The sequence below is a fragment of the Triticum urartu genome, chromosome 3A, assembly GCF_056163025.1.
Source record: "Triticum urartu cultivar PI428250 chromosome 3A, HENAU_Tu73, whole genome shotgun sequence".
In the NCBI taxonomy this organism is placed as follows: Eukaryota; Viridiplantae; Streptophyta; class Magnoliopsida; order Poales; family Poaceae; genus Triticum; species Triticum urartu.
Window position 1 is genome coordinate 535,278,123 of NC_141875.1, and position 19,266 is coordinate 535,297,388.

General features: G+C 44.1%; 1 protein-coding gene across 1 annotated transcript; it reads left to right on the plus strand.

The window, feature by feature from the left end:
• The first annotated feature begins 17,372 nt into the window (after positions 1 to 17,372).
• LOC125548672 (peroxidase 2) lies at positions 17,373 to 18,790 on the plus strand. The gene is made up of 2 exons (XM_048712231.2): positions 17,373 to 17,753; positions 17,864 to 18,790. Exons 1-2 carry the CDS (start codon positions 17,412 to 17,414, stop codon positions 18,605 to 18,607), a joined length of 1,086 nt encoding a protein of 361 aa, XP_048568188.1. The 5' UTR covers positions 17,373 to 17,411; the 3' UTR covers positions 18,608 to 18,790.
• Positions 18,791 to 19,266: the final 476 nt, after the last annotated feature.

Genomic DNA, 19,266 nt, shown 5'->3' on the forward strand with positions numbered 1-19,266 from the left:
AGCACGGGTATTCATATGCAAGACATATATCAAGTGCTCTCAAATTCATAAAAGTATGCAATCCGATAAAACGAAATCTCAAAGGGAAAACTAAATTCATCGCAACAAGATAGAGAGGGGAAAACACCATATGATCTGACTATATTAACAAAGCCCGCGATACATCAAGGTCATGACATCTCAAGAACACAAGAGAGAGAGAGAGAGATTAAACATAGCTACTGGTACAAACTCTCAGCCCCGAGGGTGGACTACTCCCTCCTCATCATGGTGGCCATAGGGGTGATGAAGATGGCCTCCGATGATGGTTCCCCCCTCCGGCAGCATGCCGGAACGGGCTCCCGATTGGTTTGTCGTGACTACAGAGGCTTGCGGTGGCGGAACTTCCGATCTAGGGTTATTTCTGATGGTTTCTCTATTTATAGTATTTTTTGGCATTGATTTCACGCGAAGATGGGCCTCGAGGTGAGCACTACCCACCGGGATGTGCCTGGCCCCCCTGCCGCGCCCCGATGTCTTTTGCTCTACTCCTCCACCTTCTGGTTAGTTCCATGCAAATTATACCAAAACCATATAAAATTGTTGTAAACATGGCATGAATACTTCATATATTATAGATACGTTGGAGACGTATCAATGGGCACATGATCAGAGGTGGTTTTAGCTAGAGGGTAGCCAAAATTAGATGGAAAGTTCAGGTCCATGCCTCTGAAGTAAAACACGAGTCTAGCTTTCTTAGGAGAGGAGCATCCTGCATGTTGCTCCAAGTATAGTTCCTGCCTTTCAGTGGGAATTCAATAAGAGCCTGATTGCTAATTACTTCATTGAAAGCAAGCATGTCAGAGTTGCTGCCCCCTCACTGTTCTTGTTGTGAGGATATCTGATACAGTTGAAGTCTCTAAGAACCATCCAATTGGTACCATCTTGGATTTGATTTTTTAAAACCAATCTATGAAGTTGCTTCTATCAGTATGTTGACAAGGACCATAAATATTGGATAAAGTCCAATAATCTCCATTATGGTTTGATGTGAAAGTAATAGATACAGAGTACTCATTGGAATGGAAGAAATGGCCTTTGAAAAGCTGCTCATTCTAGGCTACCAAAAGCCCACCAGATGCACCTACTGATGGAAGATATGCAAATTTATTGATTCTTCTAAAACAGAAATTTCTTATATACCCACGGTTAAAATGATCTCTTTTAGTTTCCTAAAGGCACACAATGGCACATTGAGATTCTTCAATTTTATTTCTGATAGCAGTCCACCTATCCTGGTCATTGATTCCTCTAATATTCCAGTTTAATATAGTCCACTCCCTAGCCATCATAGAAGTGAAATACTACTAGTTTACCGTTCCTGTTCTGCCTATAGTCATTCCTCAGGAGCATTCCAATAGAGAAAGCGATACTATGAAGACCCAGAATCAACAGAGAATACTGAAACTGCAGTGGAGACCCATATTGAACAGAGAATTCCAAAACTGAAGTAAGGGAGCATAACAAGCTTTGAGTACAACTGTTACACAGATCATGAGGCCAAAAGATCCAAAGACCACCCACCACAAATTCAGGGGTTACAAACCAACAGCTACTCAAGACATACAATTTCTGAGTGATTAGTCTGAACATATAAAGCTTACAACCGTTGCAACCAAAAGACCCCTATCTACAACACACTTTTGCCTTCTTATTTTCTCTGCTCCCTAGGAGCCTTTGAGATATCCTTGCTTGTCTGATTGATTTTGGGGCCCTCCTTTGTCGCTGCAGTACTCTTGATCTTCTTGGTCTTGCTAGTAAGACGCACCTCCGAGGTGTCGTTGCCAGATACCTTGCAAAAAGTAGTATTAAGATTTTTAGCTACTTTTGCGGGGATAGGTGGAGGTAGAGCATGGCAAGCAAGGTAGTTTATGTCAACACAAATGTTCTTTTTATATCCTTTTGCAAGTTTTTACAATCTACAGCTCCTTTTTACCTCAGCTTCCACCAGTGGAATCTTATCCTTTCTCTTTTTGTTGTTTTGTAGAGCAGAAGTAGTGGAGGCCGTGGCTGACACCTTGGAGACTCAGATCATGTGAGAGGTGAGTTCTTGGTCTTGTCCCACCTGTTCAATCAGAGCAACAGTTGATAGAAGTGGATCAGTACTCGGGCAGGCATTAGGTATAGAAAATGGCAGAGTAGTGGTGCAGTTGACCCTTGTGTGATGATCTCCCAGACATTGGAAGTAACAAACTTTTTAGACCAATCAAATTTATTCGGTGAGAGGAGTGTAACTGACAAAAAATTTACCCAATCAATAGGTACCTGAATGACATTTTTGTCTTCCTGAGATGGAGCAAAGTGTTTCTGCCAAATCTGAGCTCCTTCAGGTATTCAGTCATTTGAGCCTTTTCTGTTTCCATAGCAGCAAGCACCGGGTCCACCTCTTGGCGATTTATTTGCACAAAGACTATGCTACTTCTTGAGCTTGTGTTGGTTTTTTCCTTGAAGAGGAAAGGGTGAGGCAGCAAAGTAGAGATAAGTATTTCCCTCAGTTTGAGAACCAAGGTATCAATCCAGTAGGAGACAACGCACAAGTCACCGAATACCTGCACAAACAATCAAACAGCTTGCACCCAACGCGATAAAGGGGTTGTCAATCCCTTCATAGTTACTTGCAAAAGTGAGATCTGATAGAGATAGATAAATGGTAAAGTAAATATTTTTGCTATTTTTGGTTTATAGATCGGAAAGTAAAAGATTGCAAACTAGTAAATCAGAAACTAAAATCATAGGTCGAAAACTTATATGATGGAAAATATACCCGGGGGCCATAGGTTTCACTAGAGGCTTTTCTCAAGATAGAAAATAATACGATGGGTGAACGAATTGCTACCGAGCAATTGATAGAAAAGCGCAAAATTATGACGATATCTAAGGCAATGATCATGAATATAGGCATCACGTCCGTGTCAAGTAGACCGAAATGATTCTAGATCTACTACTATTACTCCACACATCGATCGCTATCCAACATGCATCTAGAGTATTAAGTTCATAAAGAATGGAGTAACGCATTAAGCAAGATGACATGATGTAGAGGAATTAACTCAAGCAATACGATGAAAACCCCATCTTTTTATCCTCGATGGCAACAATACAATACGTTCCTTGCTGCCCCTACTGTCACTACGAAAGGACACAGCAAGATTGAACCCAAAGCTAAGCACTTCTCCCATTGCAAGAAAAACCAATCTAGTTGGCCAAACCAAACCGATAGTTTGAAGAGAATTACAAAGATATGAAACCATCCATATAAGAATTCAGAGAAGATTCAAATAATATTCATAGATAAGCTAATCATAAATCCACAATTCATCGGATCTTGGCAAACACACCGCAAAAGACTATTACATTGAATAGATCTCCAAGAACATTGAGGATAACATGGTATTGAGAATCAAAGAGAGAGAAGAAGCCACCTAGCTACTAGCTATGGACCCGTAGGTCTGAGGTAAACTACTCACGCTTTATCGGAAGGGCAATGGAGAGTTGATGTAGAAGCCCTCCGTGATCGAATCTCCCTCCGGTAGGGTACCGGAAAAGGTCCCTAGATGGGATCTCACGGGTACATAAGGTTGCGGTGGTGGAAAAGTGTTTTAGTGGATGCCCCTGTTGGTTTGGGGATATATGGAAATATATAGGCGCGGAAATTAGGTCAGGGAGTGCATGAGGGGCCCACAAGGGTGGAGGCACGCCCTCCGTCCTTGTGGACGCCTCGTGGCTCTTCCAATTTCATCTCCAAGTCTCCTGGTTGTCTTCTCGTCTAAGAAAAATCATCGTGAAGGTTTTATTCCCTTTGGACTCCGTTTGGTATTCCTTTTCCGCGAAACTCAAAAATAGGGGGAAAACAGGAACTAACACTGGGCTCTAGGTTAATAGATTAGTCCCAAAAATAATATACAATAACATATTAATGCATATAAAACATCCAAAACAGATAATATAATAGCATGGAACAATCAAACATTATAGATACGTTGGAGACCTATCAGCCTACATGAATAGGATGCCTTTCATTAAGGAAAGTAGGTATAGGGAAACCAAGGGGTGCTGACGTATCATATGTGGAATGTCCATCGTTATTTTCTTGACAGGTAGTGTCAACCATACCTAGTGACTCCTTGCTTGGAATGTGGGATAATATCCGCTTGGGCATTACATTGGGTCTCTGTTGCAATCCTTTGTTCCTTTTCTATCCTCTTTTCCTCTGTTTCTGTCCTCAGATCCTCTCTAGGTTTGGCAATGACAGTTGCCGGAGGTTGCATTTGTGAGTTAGCTAAAAGTTCCATCTGCATGGGATCATCCAATCTCTCTGTCCCATTATTGTTGGGCTGCAGCAGGATCATATCCAGGCTCATATCAATTATGGGCGACCTAAGGATTAGAGGGCCCATAACAACAACATCTGGTGGTAGGTGTGCTAGCACTGGCTGAGGCTCAGGCCCATCAACAATGTACAAATCTAGGACGAAAGGGGCCAATGGCCCATTAACTGATGCACCTATATTTCCACTATTATCTGAATGTCCCATAGATAGTGTAAGACTGCTATGATCAATGTTCTGATTTGCTGGTTGCACATCTTCTTCCATGGGTGCCATAAGATCATTTAGTTCAAGGAATTCACCAAGATGATTCTCCATATCAACCTGGAGGTTTGGCATAGCCCAATGCCCCCAGCCAGGTAAATTCTGCTCTTGCTCTTCCTCCTCCTCCAAATCTACATTCTCTTTGCCATTCAGTGCCAAATTCAGATTCAGCTGCGCTATCCTTGCTGTTCATGTTGCTGCAGTGGGCCAAGAAAGTGATTGTGCTGATTAGGGTGGAAGTTTTCCTGTAATGGCATTGATGAGGATTTCCATGTGGCTAGATGGGGTCCTCATCGTGGGGATCCACTCCAAGAATCTAATGCTGAAGAATGACAATTGGGCATGTAAGCGAGGCTGAATTTTCTCCATCACCAAACACAATGCTAGCAGCAATATCTCTCAATTCTTCCACCTTAACTTTGACCATTTGGTTTGCTCTTGTGCTTCTTACTCTGTCTCAACCGATAAATTTGCCAAATTTACTAACTGCATCATTGCACTATAGCATTCCAAGCAATGTCTCGCTAAATAAATCAATGTATAATGTCTTACTAATAGCATGCTATAGTACACTAATAGCGTATTTTAAAGGCCACACTATTTTGTCATAGCATGCTATTTTTTCATTGTTCCTGACTAACTGGTAGTATGCCATGATTGTGCATGGCTAGGTGCTAGTAACGAAATTGTATGATATTATATCAAGATCATGACACTAAATGTCGGAGAAAGTTGTAATGACGTTCGACATCCATGCTTGAACGTCTATAACCCAAATAGACTGAAAGGAAACAGAAAATGGTTGACTAACCAAAAAACAGAAAACAGTTAACATGTACTTCATCAATCCCGTTTTGATTTTATATAGAATCTGGTGCAACGGCGATCAGTACAAACTTAGTAACTGTCCGCTCGATACGCAAACAGGTCAATTTCGGGCTAGACATTTTTGGTGGAAGGGCCCGGTTTCTCCTCAAAGGGAAAGTCGATGTTTGTTTCTCTGTGGGTGTTAATTTTTCTTTAACGATTAAGAATCACACACAGGCACACTGAGGTGCAGCATGCTCACATACCGTTGAGCAATGCAAAAGCATACCCTATCGTATTTGTGCCGAATTGTTATTTGGCGAACATTCACCAGGAGGCTGGTGCCGGCGAACGCCCTTCCTGCCATCTGATCTGGGCGCACGAATCTTGGCGCACCAATGCCACGTGAGCTCTCTGGACGAGGTCGCTATAGGTGATCTCCTCGCGAAGAGTAATGCTACATGTACATGTTGGGGAACGTAGCAATAATTCAAAATTTTCCTACGTGTCACCAAGATCAATGTAGGAGATACTAGCAACGAGAGAGAGGGAGTGCATCTTCATACCCTTGAAGACCGCTAAGCGCATGCGTTACAAGAACGCGGTTGGTGGAGTCATACACGCAGATTCAGATCACGGTCGATTTTGGTCTAAGCGCCGAACAACGACGCCTCCGCGTTCAACACACGTACAGCCCGGTGACGTCTCTCGCGCCTTGATCCAGCAAGGAGAGAGGGAGAGGTTGGGGAAGACTCCGTCCAGCAGCAGCACGATGGCGTGGTGATGGTGGAGGAGCGTGGCACGCCAGCAGGGCTTCGCCAAGCACTGCAAGAGACGAGGAGGGAGAGGGGTAGGGCTGCGCCAAGAGGGAGAGAGACTCGTGTGTTGGGTAGCCCCAAAACCTCCACTATATATAGGGGCAAGGGGGAGGGGGAGGCGCCCTAGGGTTTCCTCTAGGGGGGGCCAGGGCAGATGGGATCTCCCCCTTGGGTGACTTGGCCCCCAAGCCAGGAGGTGGGAACCCTAGATGGGGCGCCCCAAAACCCCCTCCTCATGTGGGATTAGGTGAGGGGGGTGCACAGCCCATAGTGGGCTGGTTTGCCCCCTTCCCTTGGCCCATGAATCCCCCCAACACTTGCCGGGGCTCCCGAAATACCTTTCGGTCATGCTGGTCATCACCCGGTACCCCCGGAACACTTCCGGACTCCAAAACCCTTCGTCCAATATATCAATCTTCTCCTCCGGACCATTCTAGAACTTCTCGTGACGTCCGGGATCTCATCCGGGACTCCGAACAACATTCAGTAACCGCGTACATACCTTCCTTATAACCCTAGCGTCATCGAACCTTAAGTGTGTAGACCCTACGGGCTCGGGAATCATGCAGACATGACCGAGATATCTCTCTGGTCAATAATCAACAGCGGGATCTGGATACCCATGTTGGCTCCCACATGTTCCACGATGATCTCATCGGATGAACCACGATGTCAAGGATTCAATCAATCCCGTATACAATTCCCTTTGTCTACTGGTATGATACTTGCCCGAGATTCGATCGTCGGTATCCCGATACCTTGTTCAATCTCGTTACCGGCAAGTCTCTTTACTCGTTCCGTAACACATCATCCCGTGATCAACTCCTTGGTCACATTGTGCACATTATGATGATGTCCTACCGAGTGGGCCCAGAGATACCTCTCCGTTACACAGAGTGACAAATCCCAGTCTCGATTCGTGCCAACCCAACAGACACTTTCGGAGATACCGTAGTGCACCATTATAGCCACCCAGTTATGTTGTGATGTTTGGTACACCCAAAGCATTCCTACGGTATCCGGGAGTTGCACAATCTCATGGTCTAAGGAAATGATACTTGACATTAGAAAAGCTTTAGCATACAAACTACACGATCTTGTGCTAGGCTTAGGATTGGGTCTTGTCCATCACATCATTCTCCTAATGATGTGATCCCATTATCAACGACATCCAATGTCCATGGTCAGGAAACCGTAACCATCTATTAATCAACGAGCTAGTCAATTAGATGCTTACTAGGGACATGGTGTTGTCTATGTATCCACACATGTATTATGGTTTCCGGTTAATACAATTATAGCATGAACAATAGACAATTATCATGAACAAGGAAATACAACAATAACTATTTTATTATTGCCTCTAGGGCATATTTCCAACAGTCTCCCACTTGCACTAGAGTCAATAATCTAGTTCACATCACTATGTGATTGTAATGAATCCAACACCCATGGGGTTTGTTCATATATCGCTTGTGAGAGAGGTTTATTAGTCAATGGGCCTGAACTTTTCAGATCCATGTGTTCTTTACAAATCTCTATGTCATCTTGTAGATGCAGCTACCACGCACTACATGGAGCTATTCCAAATAGCTGCTCTACTATACGAATTCGGTTTACTACTCAGAGTCATCCGGATTAGTGTCAAAGTTTGATCGACGTAACCCTTTACGATGAACTCTTTTACCACCTCCATAATCGAGAAAATTCCTTAGTCCACTAGTTACTAAGGATAAGTTCGACCGCTGTCATGTGATCCATTCTTGGATCACTCTTGTACCCCTTGACTGACTCATGACAAGGCACACTTCAGGTGCGGTACACAGCATAGCATACTGTAGAGCCTACATCTAAAGCATAGGGGACGACCTTCGTCCTTTCTATCTCTTCTGCCGTGGTTAGGTCTTGAGTCTTACTCAATACTCACACCTTGTAACACAGCCAAGAACTCCTTCTTTGCTGATCTATTTTGAACTCCTTCAAAATCTTGTCATGGTACGTATTCATTTGAAAGTACTATTAAGCGTTTTTTATCTATCCTTATAGATCTTGATGCTCAATGTTCAAGTAGCTTAATCCAGGTTTTCCATTGAAAAACACTTTTCAAATAACCCTGTATGCTTTCCAGAAATTCTACATCATTTCTGATCAACTATATGTTAACAACATATACTCATCAAAAATTCTATAGTGCTCCCACTCACTTCTTTGGAAATACAAGTTTCTTATAAACTTTGTATAAACCCAAAATCTTTGATCATCTCATCAAAGCGTACATTCCAATTTCGAGATGCTTACTCCAGTCCTTAGAAGGATTGCTGGAGCTTTGCATACCTATTAGCATCTTTCAGGATTGACAAAACTTTCTGGTTGTATCACATATAACCTTTCCTCAAGAAAAACGTCGAGGAAACAATGTTTTGACATCCTATCTGCAAGATTTCATAAATAATGCAGTAACTTCTAACATAATTCCAACAGACTCTTAGCATCGCTACGAGTGAGAAAGTCTCACCGTAGTCAACTCCTTGAACTTGTCGGAAAACATCTTAACGACAAGTCGAGCTTTCTTAATGGTGATACTTACCATCATTGTCTGTCTTCCTTTTAAAATCCATCTGCACCCAACAGCCTTACAACCATCAAGTAGTTCTTCCAAAGTCTATACTTTGTTTTTATACATGGATCCTCTCTCGGATTTTATGGCCTCGAGCCATTCGTCAGAATCCGGGCCCACCATCGCTTCTCCATATCTCGTAGGTTCATTGTTGTCTAGCAACAGGACTTCCAAGATAGGATTACGTACCACCCTGAAGTAGTATGCATCCTTGTCGACCTCTGAGGTTTGGTAGTGACTTGATCCGAAGTTTCATGATCACTATCATAAGCTTCCACTTCAATTGGTGTAGGTGCCACATGAACAACTTCCTGTGCCCTGGTACACACTAGTTGAAGTGACGGTTCAATAACCTCATCAAGTCTCCACCATCCTCCCACTCAATTCTTTCGAGAGAAACTTTTCCTCGAGAAAGTACCGTTTCTAGAAATAATCACTTTTGCTTCCGGATCTGAAATAGGAGGTATACCCAACTATTTTTGGGTATTCTATGAAGATGCATTTATCCGCTTTGGGTTCAAGCTTATCAGCCCGAAACTTTTTCACATAAGCATCGCAGCCCCAAACTTTTAAGAAATGACAGCTTAGGTTTCTCTAAACCATAGTTCATACGGTGTCGTCTCAACGGAATTGTGTGGTGCCCTATTTAAAGTGAGTGCGGTTGTCTCTAATGCCTAACCCATAAACGATAGTGGTAATTCGATAAGAGACATCATGGTATGCACCATATCCAATAGGGTGCAGTTGTGATGTTCGGACACACCATCACACTATGGTGGTCCAGGCGGTATTAGTTGTGAAAAAATTACCACAATGTCTTAATTGTGTGCCAAACTCGTAACTCAGATATTCATCTCTATGATCATATCATAGACATTTTATCATCTTGTCACGACGATCTTCAACTTCACTCTGAAATTACTTAAACTTTTCAATAATTCAGACTTGTGTTTCATCAAGTAAATATACTCAGCATCTACTCAAATCATCTGTGAAGTAAGAACATAACGATATCCACTACGTGCCTCAGCACTCATTGGACTGCACACATCAAAATGTATTACTTCCAACAAGTTGCTTTCTTGTTCCATCTTACTGAAAACGAGCCCTTTCAGTCATCTTGCCCATGTGGTATGATTTGCATGTCTCAAGTGATTCAAAATCAAGTGAGTCCAAATGATCCATCTGCATGGAGTTTCTTCATGCATATCTACCAATAGACATGGTTCGCATGTCTCAATCTTTTCAAAAACGAGTGAGTCCAAAGATCCATCAACATGGAGCTTCTTCATGCGTTTTATACCAACATGACTCAAATGGCAGTGCCACAAGTACGTGGTACTATCATTACTGTCTTATATCTTTTGGCATGAACATGTGTATCACTACGATCGAGATTCAATAAACCATTCATTTTAGGTGCAAGACCATTGAAGGTATTATTCAAATAAACAAAGTAACCATTATTCTCCTTAAATGAATAACCGTGTGGCGAGAAACATAATCCAATCATGTCTATGCTCAACGCAAACACCAAATAACAATTATTTCGGTTTAACACCAATCCCGATGGTAGAGGGAGCGTGCGATGTTTTGATCACATCAACCTTGGAAACACTTCCAACACATATCGTCATCTCACCTTTAGCTAGTCTCTGCAGCCTTTTATTTTGAGTTACTAACGCTTAGCAACCGAACCGGTATTTATTACCCTGGTGCTACTAGGAGTACTAGTAAAGTACACAATAATATGACATATATCCAAAATACTTCTGTCGACCTTGCCAGCCTTCTCATCTACCAAGTATCTAGGGTAGTTCTGCTTCAGTGACCGTTCCCCTCATTATAGAAGCACTTAGTCTCGGGTTTGGTTCAACCTTGGGTTTCTTCACTAGAGCAGCAACTGATTTGCCGTCTCATGAAGTATCCCTTCTTTCCCTTGCCCTTCTTGAAACTAGTGGTTTAACCATCAACAATTGATGCTCCTACTTGATTTCTACTTTCGCGGTGTCAAACATCGCGAGTTTCTCAAGGATCATCATGTCTATCCCTGATATGTTATAGTTCATCATGAAGCTCCAATAGCTTGGTGGCAGTGACTATGGAGAACCATCACTATCTTATCTGGAAGATTAACTCCCACTCGATTCAAGCGATTGCAGTACTCAGACAATCTGAGCACATGCTCAACGATTGAGTTTTTCTCCCTTAGTTTGCAGGCTTAAGAAACTTGTCAGAGGTCTCATACCTCTTGACGTGGGCACTAGTCTGAAATTCCAATTTTAGTCTTTTGAACATCTCATATGTTCTGCGACGTTTCAAAAACGTCTTTGGTGCCACAATTCTAAACCGTTAGTATTACGTACTGAACTATCACGTAGTCATCAAAACGTGTATGTCAGATGTTTCCCAACATCTACAAACAATGCTCGAGGTTCAACACACTGAGCGGTGCATTAAGGACATAACCCTTCTGTGCAGCAATGAGGACAATCCTCAGTTCATGGACCCAGTCCGCATAATTGCTACTTTCAACTCTCAACTAAATTTTCTCTAGGAACATATCTAAAACAGTAGAACCAAAGCGTGAGCTACGACATAATTTGCAAAGACCTTTTGACTATGTTCATGATAATTAAGTTCATCTAATCAAATTATTCAATGAACTCCCACTTAGATAGACATCCCTCTAGTCATCTAAGTGATACATGATCCGAGTCAACTAGGTCGTGTCCGATCATCATGATAGACGGACTAGTCATCATCGGTGAACATCTTCATGTTGATCGTATCCACTATACAACTCATGTTCGACCTTTCGGTCTTCCGTGTTCCGAGGCCATGTCTGTACATGCTAGGCTCGTCAAGTCAACCTAAGTGTTTCGCATGTGTAAATCTGGCTTACACCCGTTGTATGCGAACGTTAGAATCTATCACACACGATCATCACGTGGTGCTTCGAAACAACGAACCTTCGCAACGGTGCACAGTTAGGGGGAACACTTTTCTTGAAATTTCAGTGAGGGATCATCTTATTTATGCTACCGTCGTTCTAAGCAAATAAGATGTAAACATGACAAACATCACATGCAAATCATAAAGTGACATGATATGGCCAATATCATCTTGCGCCATTGATCTCCATCTTCGAGGTGCGGCATGAACACCATCGTCACCGGCATGACACCATGATCTCCATCATCATGATCTCCATCATTGTGTCTTCATGAAGTTGCCTCGCCAACTATTACTTCTACTACTATGGCTAACGGTTAGCAATAAAGTAAAGTAATTACATGGCGTTTTCATTGACACGCAGGTCATAAATAAATTAAGACAACTCCTATGGCTCCTGCCGGTTGTCATATTCATCGACATGCAAGTCGTGATTCCTATTACAAGAACATGATCAATCTCATACATCACATATATCATTCATCACATCCTTTTGGCCATATCACATCACATAGCATACCCTGCAAAAACAAGTTAGACGTCCTCTAATTGTTGTTGCATGTTTTACGTGGCTTCTATGGGTTTCTAGAAAGAACGTTTCTTACCTACGCAAAACCACACGGTGATATGCCAATTGCTATTTACCCTTCATAAGGACCCTTTTCATCGAATCCGATCCGACTAAAGTGGGAGAGACAGACACCCGCCAGCCACCTTATGCATCAAGTGCATGTCAGTCGGTGGAACTTGTCTCACGTAAGTGTACGTGTAAGGTCGGTCCGGGCCGCTTCATCCCACAATGCCGCCGAATCAAGATAAGACTAGTAACGGCAAGAAAATTGAACAAATCATCGCCCACAACTACTTTGTGTTCTACTCGTGCATAGAATCTACGCATAGACCTAGCTCATGATGCCACTGTTGGGGAACGTAGCAATAATTCAAAATTTTCCTACATGTCACCAAGATCAATCTAGGAGATACTAGCAACGAGAGAGAGGGAGTGCATTTTCATACCCTTGAAGATCGCTAAGCGCATGCGTTACAAGAACGCGGTTGGTGGAGTCATACACGCAGCGATTCAGATCACGGTCGATTTCGGTCTAAGCGCCGAACAACGGCGCCTCCGCGTTCAACACACGTACAGCCCGGTGACGTCTCCCGCGCCTTGATCCAGCAAGGAGAGAGGGAGAGGTTGGGGAAGACTCCGTCCAGCAGCAGCACGATGGCGTGGTGATGGTGGAGGAGCGTGGCACGCCAGCAGGGCTTCGCCAAGCACTACAAGAGACGAGGAGGGAGAGGGGTAGGGCTGCGCCAAGAGGAAGAGAGACTCCTGTGTTGGGTAGCCCCAAAACCTCCACTATATATAGGGGCAAGGGGGAGGGGGAGGCGCCCTAGGGTTTCCCCTAGGGGGGGGGCCAGGGCAGATGGGATCTCCCCCTTGGGTGACTTGGCCCCCAAGCCAGGAGGTGGGAACCCTAGATGGGGCGCCCCAAAACCCCCTCCTCATGTGGGATTAGGTGAGGGGGGCGCACAGCCCATAGTGGGCTGGTTTGCCCCCTTCCCTTGGCCCATGAAGCCCCCCAACACTTGCCGGGGCTCCCGAAATACCTTTCGGTCATGCTGGTCATCACCCGGTACCCCCGGAACACTTCCGGACTCCAAAACCCTTCGTCCAATATATCAATCTTCTCCTCCGGACCATTCTAGAACTCCTCGTGACGTCCGGGATCTCATCCGGGACTCCGAACAACATTCAGTAACCGCGTACATACCTTCCTTATAACCCTAGCGTCATCAAACCTTAAGTGTGTAGACCCTACGGGCTCGGGAATCATGCAGACATGACCGAGATATCTCTCTGGTCAATAATCAACAGCGGGATCTGGATACCCATGTTGGCTCCCACATGTTCCACGATGATCTCATCGGATGAACCACGATGTCAAGGATTCAATCAATCCCGTATACAATTCCCTTTGTCTACTGGTATGATACTTGCCCGAGATTCGATCGTCGGTATCCCGATACCTTGTTCAATCTCGTTACCGGCAAGTCTCTTTACTCGTTCCGTAACACATCATCCCGTGATCAACTCCTTGGTCACATTGTGCACATTATGATGATGTCCTACCGAGTGGGCCCAGAGATACCTCTCCATTACACGGAGTGACAAATCCCAGTCTCGACTCGTGGCAACCCAACAGACACTTTCGGAGATACCCGTAGTGCACCTTTATAGCCACCCAGTTACGTTGTGACGTTTGGTACACCCAAAGCATTCCTACGGTATCCGGGAGTTGCACAATCTCATGGTCTAAGGAAATGATACTTGACATTAGAAAAGCTTTAGCATACGAACTACACGATCTTGTGCTAGGCTTAGGATTGGGTCTTGTCCATCACATCATTCTCCTAATAATGTGATCCCGTTATCAACGACATCCAATGTCCATGGTCAGGAAACCGTGACCATCCATTGATCAACGAGCTAGTCAACTAGAGGCTTACTAGGGACATGGTGTTGTCTATGTATCCACACATGTATTATGGTTTCCGGTTAATACAATTATAGCATGAACAATAGACAATTATCATGAACAAGGAAATACAACAATAACTATTTTATTATTGCCTCTAGGGCATATTTCCAACAGTACAAACGAGTTACAAGCTTTTACAAAGAGGGTTAATTTGATTGGTCAATAGGTGGGGAGGCGGCCCACCCACCCCCTGAAAACCAGGGGGGAAGTTTATGATTGGTTAGTAAATGGAAAAATTCCTAGTCAGCATGTAATTACGTGTAACTCTTTGTATGTTTAGCATTATTGGTGAATGTCCTGTCTTTGTTTTTCTCCAGAAAAACGTGCATACCTAAGAATCAAACTCGCGCCCTCCTGGAGAGCCGCTCTGCGCGGAGCTATAGTGGTGTTTGCAAATATTCTTGCCCTCAAACACCTTTTATGTATTCGAGTTAATTTATCTTTTTAAATTTCTATTTTTTTTCGTTTGGTAGAAAATCCAAAAATCTTGAATTTTTCCATTGTCTGAAAGAGCAAAAATGCCTACTTTTTTAGAGGTGATTTGTTTTCTAACTTGCCGTGGGTATTTTTTATTATGTGTAGCATGGCATTTTCCATGTTTTCTACCCACACAACATTTCTTAATAAGAGCACATCATTTTCATAGTTAATAACATGACATTTTTTATTATTAACAAGATGTCAGTTTATTTATTAACAACATGCCATTTTTGTTAGTAGTAATATGGCACTTCTATTGTTAATAAAAATGGAAATTTTATTATTAGGAGGATGTCAGTTATTATTATAAATAGGTGGCAGTTTTAATATTGAGAGCGGCATTTTTATTATTAATAGGATGGCACTTTAATTTTTTATTGCATGGCAGTTTTCTTTCTGGGCTTATCCTGATAAAATATTTTATCTGGAGGATGTAGTTTTATAAAGTAGCATGACAATTTTCATATTGTTCAGAGCATGGCATTTTCACAAATTTGTACATATTGTTTTGTTCATGGCATCTCTTCTATAGAGAGTGGCATTTTTATAAAGTATCACGGCAAATTTCATATTTTTTCAGAGCATGTTATTTTTATAAATTTGTGTGTTCATGGCATTTTTTATATAGAGGATGGTAGTTTTTGTAAATTAGCACGGCAATTTTCCTATTTTTTTCAAAGCATGTCATCTTCATAAATTTTTGTGTATTCTGTTGTTCGTGGCATTTTATATGAGAATGGCAGTTTTTATAAAGTAGCATGATAAATTTCATACTTTTTTAGAGCATTGCATTTTTATGAATTTTGTGTTCCTGGAATTTTTTATATAGATGATCGCAATTTTATAAAAATAGCACTTTAATTTTCATTTTTCCCCAGAGCATTGTATTTTTTTATAAATTTGTATGTATTATTTTGTTCATGGCATTTTATATATTGAGGATGGCAGTTTTATAAAGTAGCACGGGAAATTTCATACTTTTTCAGAGCATTAACTTTTTCTAAATTTGTGTATCATGGTTTTTTTATACAGAGGATGGAAGTTTCATCAAAGTAGTACAATAATTTTCCTATTTTTTTAGGGCATGGCATTTTTATAATTTTGTGTGTACTTTTTTGTTCATGTCATTTTTCATATAGAGGATAACATTTTTAAAGTTTAGCATGACAAAAACAAATTCTAGATTACTCGACCTTTTGTTTTTATTTTAAAGTCACAGCAATTTAAAAGGGCATTTTTAGGTCTCTGGGGTTCGCCTGGTCTGCCCTCCTGGCGAACAGCCAGGAACGGCCGCCAGGAGCACAACCCATGGCAAACGAATCGGCAGATGGGAGATCTCCCCTAGCAATCGATCGCTGGATATTAGGATCCTATTTGTACATATAGAAAACTACCAAAAGAGCTCTTATGCATATTGTGTGTTAATTATTATAGGCAGCAGATTTAATCCTAGTGACGGCCACTCCTTGGCGCGTGGCAAACTCGACTTGAAGAATGCATGAAGCATGGACCAAGAGCAGCGCCGAGGAACTTGACTCTTTAGTTCACTAAGGTCATCGCTAATCACGCGGTATCCGAGCTTTTTTATGCTTGTTTCACCTAACTCAAGTTGCAAGAGGCATGCACTATTGCACTCTGCAAGCGCAGGTTCGCACGTGATCCATTCCATGCGATTGTCAAAGGAAACTTGCATGCAGTTGGCAGCTGTATACCAAGAGCAGCACTTTCTCGGCACATCATGCCTGCATGGAATGGTTGTTACGTTTTCCACTCAATATTTAACAAGTCCGGCCGGCGAGGAGAGCAAGGCGGAGGCACTGATCCGAGCTTTTTATGCTTGTTTCGCCTAACTCAAGCTGCAAGTAGACATGCACTCTGCAATCGCAGGTTCGCACGTGATCCATTCCATGCGATTGTCAAAGGAAACCTGCATGTTAATGCAACCGGTTAGCATGCATGCAGATGGAAAAAATAGCCCCCGCGTATAAAATAGTGTCATCCCTGAAAATATGCTATAGCATGCTATTAACAAGACATTGTACAGTGATAATTTAGTAAGATAATTTTCAATACGCTATAGCGTGCTATTTTTTTTAGTGAGCACTTGCCCAGCACATCATGCCTGCATGGAATGGTTGTTGTCTTGTTGACGTTTTCCACTCAATATTGAACAAGTTCGGTCGGCGAGGAGAGCAAGGCGGAGGCGCTGATCCCTTTCAGCATTCAACGGTCAACCTCCCCACGCACACCGGCACCGCGAGATCTCGAGGCCGATCAGACGGCCGACGCTCAATCAGTAAGCAACTTGATCCCTCGACGACAGGGAACATGGCATCCAACGTCGCCGGTCAGCCGCTTGAGCTGACTGTACGCGCGCCCGCTCCGGTGGAAATTCGCGTCCATCTCAACGTGCGCCGCCCAGGAAACGCGGCCGTGCCTATTGCATGGCTTCGTCGTCGTCGGTCCGGGACGACCTATAAATATGCAACCCGTAACCCAGACGTAGCAAACAACACACCACACGACCATCTATCTAGTGGCTAGCTAGTGCGAAAAGAAGATGGCCGCTAAGCTCGCAGCGCTCGTCGTCTTGGTCGCGTTCCTCGCCGGGCCGGCGGCGTGCGAGGGCGCCAGCATTTGCTTCAACGGCTGGCTGAGGCTACCCACCTTCAACCCATGGCTCTGTTCTCGCGGCTCCAGGATGAGAAGCCGTTCGTGGCAGCGGGGGGCTTCTCCCTCGGGGTTAGGGCTCGGCCACGGCTACTACGACAACAGGTGGTCGAAGTCGTACTGCCCCAGAGCGGAAGTGATCGTGAGGGGTGCCGTGAAGGACGCCGTGGCCGCGTACCCTGGCATTGGTGCGGGGCTCATCCGTCTCTTCTTCCACGACTGCTTCGTTCGGGTACGCACACACAGTTCGTCGATTCTAGCTTATATACTAACTGCATTGTCGTTTAAGAAGATCAACAGCATGTTCATTATTTCTTACTTCATGTTCATTATTATATTCAGGGGTGTGATGCTTCCGTCCTCCTCACCACGACCAACTCCAATAACAGCGACACGGAGAGGGAAGGCCTTCCCAACAAGAACAGCCTGCGAGGGTTCCAGGTGATCGACGCGGCCAAGGCGGCAATCGAGGCCGCCTGCCCCGGCAGGGTCTCATGCGCCGACATCGTCGCCTTCGCCGCCCGCGACGCATCCTACTTCCTCAGCAACCGCAGGATCAACATCCGGATGCCAGGCGGCCGCTACGACGGGCGTGAGTCCTTTGCCAACGAGACCGACCAGCTGCCCGGGCCCTTCTCCACTGTCACGGAGCTCCAGACGAGTTTCACGGCCAAAGGGCTCACCTCAGATGAGATGGTCACGCTCTCTGGTGCGCACACAATCGGCCGCGCCCGCTGCATGTTCTTCTCCAGCCGCTTCTCTGAAATGGACCCGGCATTTGCCGCCAAGCTCAAGGCCCAATGCAATGGCAACGACGACACCAACGTGAACCAAGACGATGTGACCCCCTATGTCCTGGATAAGCAGTACTACCGAAACGTGATCGATCGGAGAGTGCTGTTCACCTCCGACGCCGTGCTCAACTCGATAAAAACGATAACACAGGTGACAGAAAATGCGAACATTGCCGGGACGTGGGAGAGGAAGTTCGAGAGAGCCATGGAGAACATGGGAAAAATCGGGATCAAGACCAGAGCCGACCAAGGTGCAGAGATCAGGAAGGTATGCTCGAGAGTCAACAACTAAAATTAGCTAGTAGTATAATGCGGGGTGGCTGGCTGGCTCATGGCGGGGTCGCCTAATGGACGAGATGTAACTTCGTCTAGCTATTGTCATTGTTGGTTTTCTCACACTAATTAATGTTTGTGTGTTAATAAAGACATAAGTAGGAGTACACAAGTAATAACTGTGTATGTTCACCTACGACTATTTTCTGGTTGCTTCTGCCCATTAAAAACTGATAATTTTGCGACCAGCTAGGTGTCAATTGACTCAATTTTTATGAGAGCGGCGATGCGGCGGACGAGCTCGCATGCTCCTGGTTTGTGCACCAATGGTACAAGGTCACGTGGAGGAGGCAATTATGGACGGAGGGAAATACGGCTTCGTACAGGAGACGGAAAGGATGGGATACGGGTGTGGGCCAGGAGGGACGTCGTGACGGAGCTGGCTGTCGCCCTGACGCCTGACGGCCGCTAACGTGATGGGATAACTAGCGAGGAGCAGCACGCAGCGATTCAGAGTGAGTAGCTTAGGTCTCCCGACTCCCGTATGCCTAACTCGTTTGCATGCTTCCCGCAAAAAAGCGTGCGAACTAATTAAAATGTTTTTTCCCTGAATATGGTTCAGATTGACAGCTAGCAAGGAGCAGCAAGCAGATCCGTCCCTATGAAAAAGAGGCTCAC